The sequence below is a fragment of the Myotis lucifugus genome, unplaced genomic scaffold (genome assembly GCF_000147115.1).
Source record: "Myotis lucifugus unplaced genomic scaffold, Myoluc2.0 scaffold_1310, whole genome shotgun sequence".
Lineage (NCBI taxonomy): Eukaryota > Metazoa > Chordata > Mammalia > Chiroptera > Vespertilionidae > Myotis > Myotis lucifugus.
In genome coordinates this window covers 38,854-44,036 of record NW_005872358.1, presented here as the reverse complement: position 1 = coordinate 44,036, position 5,183 = coordinate 38,854, and the positions used below count along the sequence as shown (strand labels likewise).

Below are 5,183 nucleotides of genomic sequence, written 5' to 3'. Positions count from 1 at the left end.
TCATGCGAGCGAGGACCCCCAATTCACAACCGGACACACTCCCGGAGGCCCGGGCGCAGCCGCTGACGCCCTGCCGGCGCTGCGGGCGGCGCGGGGAGCTCCGGGAACCCCTTCTTTCGCCTCCGCCCCGGCCAGGCCCGGGCTGGCAGCTGTGACTTATTGCCCCATTTCGCCGAGGAGGCCGGGAGCCCAGCGGAAGGGAAATGGCTTGTCCAAGATCGCCTGTGGCGGGGGCCCAGGTGTGAAGAAGTCGGTGGAGGGGGGATGTGGGTAGGTCCCGGGCATTGGCGGCCCTGGGCGGGCTCCGGCAGGGCCACTTGCCAGAGCTGGGAGCGAGGGCCTGCCCAGGGGGAAGAAGGGGTTAATTAAGGACCGGGCCTTCCTGTGGGGACGCCCTGCCCACCCACTTGCCCTGCCCACTGGTCTTGGCAGCAGTTGGGCACAGCCCCTCCTCCCTCAGTGGCCTTCCCAGATCAACCTGTTCTGGGTGTGGGTCCCGTGATCGCTGCCCCTCTCCTGGTTCCGCTCAGGCCTGCCTCCTCTCCGCTCCCTGCACCCTGGCCTGAGGGCCCGCTGGGGGCCTGCTTGCCCCAGGGACCTGCTTGAGGAAGAAAGGTGGTTGGTGGAGAGACTCAGGCGGCCCCAGCCCCGCACATCCCAGGTGATGAGGCCATAGAGGGCTCACCTTTGGGGATCAGAGTAGGGTTGAGTCCTGGCTCCACCAGACTGCGGACTGATTCTCCCAGCCTCTAAGCTCCCATTTCCCCTGTAAAAGAAGGCATTCCTCACTTACTTAGCCGTTTCGCAAGTGTCCGTGGGACCCACGGCACCAGGACAGTGCAAGAATGAGTGGAATCCCAGTCAGGACCTTCTTCTCAAGGCTGCTGGGAGGCAGGGAGCCCGGCCACAGACTCCCTGCTCCGTGCCTGGCACACAGGCCGCTGCATGGTGCTTGCTCTTACTGCTGCCGGCGTCGGTATGATGTTTTTATTTAATAATATTATGTTACTCATTGTCCCCTGGCCAGCGGACAGCAGAAATTACTATCCCATTTCACAGAAAGGAAAGTGAGGTCCCTGAGGAGACGCACGACCGAGCTCCCTGCGCTGTGACACCCTCCCCGGGGTCTTCCCCACCCGCCTCCTCTAAGCAGAGGCCTGAGGAAGGGCACCAGGCCCCGACGGGAAAGTGGGAACAGAACTCTGCTGGGTTCATGAGCTCCGGGTGCCAGGCCAGTGCCGGGTGTTCGGGATGGATTGGGGCTTGGATGTGGGAGTGGGATCTGGCACAGAAAACCGTATTGTTGCTGCCGTGAGTGGTGAGTAGAGGGGTGCAGCAGAGCCCAGGGAGCGGGGAAATCCCTGGAATCTTCCAGGGAGGGGAGGAGCAGGGAGGCCTCCTCAGAAGGAGGGCTTGAACCTTGAAGTCTGCATAGGAATGTGCCGGGGAGGAAATCCCAATGCTGAGGCATGGGGTGGGGACCACCGAGGAGTTCTCCCAGAACGTGGGGTCCTGGTGGTCACCGAGGGAGGCTGAGGATGGGGAGGCAGGTGAGACAGGGGGGCCCTCGGGCCCTGGGTGGGGGTCTGAGGGCCCTGGGGAGTGGTAGACCGTGTTCGGGGACTGACCGGATGAGATCAGAAGGGCAAGTGCCATGGCGAGTCGTGGCTGGGGAAGGGGGAGTCCAGTGACCCCAAGGCACAGGTGTGAGGAGGCTGCAGCAGTGCCGGCAGGCGGACCCAGCAGAACTGGAGCTCAGAGAGAAGACAGAAAGGGTGCCATCTTTAAGCAAGTTTGGGAAACAGCACATGCAGTCCCGCCTGCCTGGTATCAGTGTGTTGCACAGGGAACTGGGTTTATGTCAGCCCTGCGGGTTATTGGCTATGTGAGCTCTGGCAGGTTCCGTCAGCCGTCGCGCCTTGGTTTTCTCACCTGCACAAGGGGGGTAAGGATGTAAGTCCTGTAAGAACTGAGTGACCAAACGGATGAAGGTAGTCGTGGCGTAAATAAATGCTCGTGGTGCTTAGCGGCACTGTCCCTGTGGCAGCCGCGAAGCACGCCTGCCGGACTGGACCACGTGTGCTGTAACTGTGACACACACAGCGGCTTCCAAAGACGTGGTACAGACCACATGCTGTATCTCATGACGGTGTTTCTATGTCGACTCCGTGTTGAAATGACGATGTTTTGAAGGTACAGGGGACCCCTGAACAACACAGGGGCCAGGGGCACAGTTGGGAATCGGTGGGTAACTTGTTGTTGTTGTTAATCCTCACCCAGGGATATTTTTTCCATTGATTTTTAGAGAGACCAGAGGGAGAGGGAGAGGGGGAGGAGAGAGGGAGAGAAACATCGATGTGGGAAAGGCACATCGATTGGTTGCCTAGGGCTGTGGATAACTTTTGACTCCCCAGAAATTTAACTACATTAGCCTACTGTTGACTGGAAGCCTTACTGATAACATAAACCATCGAGTAACATGTATTTTGTATGTTCTATGTATTATATATTGTATTCTTACAATACAGTGAGCTAGAGAAAAGAAAATGTTATTAAGAAATCATAGGGGCTGAAACCCGTTTGGCTCAGTGGATAGAGCATCGGCCTGCAGACTGAAAGGTCCCAGGTTCGATTCCGGTCAAGGGCATGTACCTGGGTTGTGGGCACATCCCCAGTGGGAGATGTGCAGGAGGCAGCTGATCGATGTTTCTCTCTCATCGATGTTTCTAGCTCTCTATCACTCTCCCTTCCTCTCTGTAAAAAATCAATAAAATATAATTTTTTAAAAAAAGAAATCATAGGGAAGAGAAGATGCATTTACAGTATTTATTGAAAAAAATCCATGTATACATGGATCCATCCAGTTCAAACCCATGTTGTTCAAGGATAAACTGTATATTAGGTTAAATATATTGCTAAATTAATGTTGCTTGTTCCTACTTTTTAAATATGGCTATTAGGAAATTTAAAACCACATATATGACTTGCACTACATTTCTATGGGACAGCACTGTTCTACAGTAAATGCTTAATGAACATTTTGTAGCATAGAGCGGTGGGCCTCCGGGGAGGGGGGGGGGGGTTGGCTTCAGCTCTCAGGGGACATGGCACTGTCTGGAGACGTTTTGGGAGGAAGGACACATGTCACTACTTGGGAGGAAGGTGCTGCTGGCATCTAGTATTAGAGACCATCTTACAACACAGGACAGCTCACCCCACCCCGTGCTGAACACAAAGAATTATCCGCCCCAAATGCCAATAGAGAGAGGTGGAGGCACACTGGCACAGCGGAAGTGCTTGTTAAACATTAGCTGTCTGTAGCAGTGTCTCTCCTCATGGTTTCATTTTGAAGGCCCTGACAAGTCCCGCGGAAAAGAAACTTGTTTAATTTTTGTTGCTGGGAGCAGGAAACGAGTAGGAGCTGGAGAGACAGGGAGGAGGGTTTGGCTTTGAAAGATGCCAGGAGGTCAGAATTGATTGAATGAAGGAGGGATGATTTCTCACTGCAATGGGAACAGAGAGAAGGAACAGGTTTGAAGCAAGATGCTAAGGATTCTGGGAGATGCCAAGGCTACAGCAGGTGCTCAGATGGTAACGGAGGCCATCACAGTGGGGGGGTGGGGGCGGTGGGCATGTCCGTTTACAAGGCTGCTGAGACAGAGCTGCCAGGAGCTCTGCCGTGAAGGGGCCGGTGTGGAGGGGCTGAGTCTGAGGTGGGAAACGGAGGTGCTGGGGGGAGGAAGGCTTCCAGAAGGAGGCCCTGGGCAGAGAGCCCAGGCGAGATACGAGACCAGGCCCACGGTGTGTGTTGGATGGCTGGCCCCGCGGCCTTGAGGAGGCTGGGAGCTGGCAGGGGAGGAGCCAGATCTGGGAGGTTGGGTGGGGGTGGGCTGGAAGGAGTGAAGCCTGGAGAACTCGTCTTTCAAGGAGCTGAGCTGAGGGGCAGAGAACAGGCACAGCTCTCCACAGAGGTGGGGCGCTGAGTGGGAAGGTCCAGTGTGGTTTTAGGGGGTGGGGAAGGCCCGCCAGGGAGGGGCTGGAGGCAGGATGCTCGCGGCCTGTGTGGGAACCTCTGGGAGCGCGGCTGTGAGGAGGCACCAGAGGAAGGCCTGGCCAGGTTGGAATGTTCTAAGCAATGGAATCCTGCCCCTGTTCTTTCGAACACACACAGAACCCCACACACAGAGCAGCTTCTTCGGTTGGAATAAGCGTTGGGCCTCCTGGAAGAGCCCGTGAGGCAGGTCCCCGTTGGCCTCAGGCAGCTCTCCCCAGCCTTCTTGGGGTTTCCGGCAGTTTATTCTGCTCTCTCTTCTCTCTACCCTTGGGTCCTACTTGAGGCCCACGCGGGCTCCCTTAAGCCTCTCCCGACTCTGCTGTCTCGCTCAGGTCTGCGTGGCTCTTCTGTGGCTCATCTCCCTGTTCTAAGCCCCAGCCCCTCACACTCAGCCTCCCATTCCTGCACCTCAGTCACCACCCTCTTTCTTCCCCGTCTTCCTCTCAGGCCGATGGGGCCTGGCACCCCCTTCTCCTCTCCCTCCTCCCTTCAGTCGCCAAAGTCAGACCCCTGCCTCCGCCCGCCCCCCCCCCAGGGTGTCTGCAGTCTGTCCACCTCACCTGTTCGGTGCCCTGCCAGCTCAGCCCCCCCCCCCCCCCCCAAAAAAGGCTAAAGGGGATTGGGTTGTGGTTAAATTACGAAAATTTAATGAAGGGTGTTTTTTGGGAATGGGTCGGGGCTGCCCTAAGGAGGGTTGGTGTACAAGTTTAGGATATTGAGATTCCCAGTTGCCTCCGGGGCAGGTGGATTAGAATTGCGGGTGTTAAGTAGCCCGTCCTGACAGCACGGACAGAAAATAGGGGAGGACTGAGACGCCGTGTAAAAGGACTATACAACCTCCCCCTTTGGAATAAAAAGAACCTCCAGAGCGGATGGACACATGGTCAGAGACTAATTAGCACAGATGAATCCTTTGAAAAAGGGAAAAAGACTCAGAAGCATAAACTTCCAAATATGATATGGTAAATTGTGGGAAAGGGATAGATCGATCGCAAACATCCAACTCACGGGCGCAAGATTAGGTGGGGGTATGGAAATGGTTTTTATAATGGATTGTAAGAAGTACATTGTTCTTCCACGGCCTGATAAGACTAGACATAGGTTCATTTAAACTCTACTTAAGGCCCTA

The 5,183-nt window shown here is 55.7% G+C and overlaps 1 protein-coding gene across 1 annotated transcript in view; it reads left to right on the top strand.

The window, feature by feature from the left end:
- The first annotated feature begins 1,251 nt into the window (after positions 1–1,251).
- Positions 1,252–5,183, top strand: part of CAMSAP3 (calmodulin regulated spectrin associated protein family member 3) — a 13,040-nt gene continuing 9,108 nt past the window's right edge. Inside the window, exon 1 of the mRNA XM_023748361.1 lies at positions 1,252–1,311. Within this exon, the coding sequence (XP_023604129.1) occupies positions 1,252–1,311 (60 nt within the window). The remainder of the gene's footprint in view (positions 1,312–5,183) is intronic.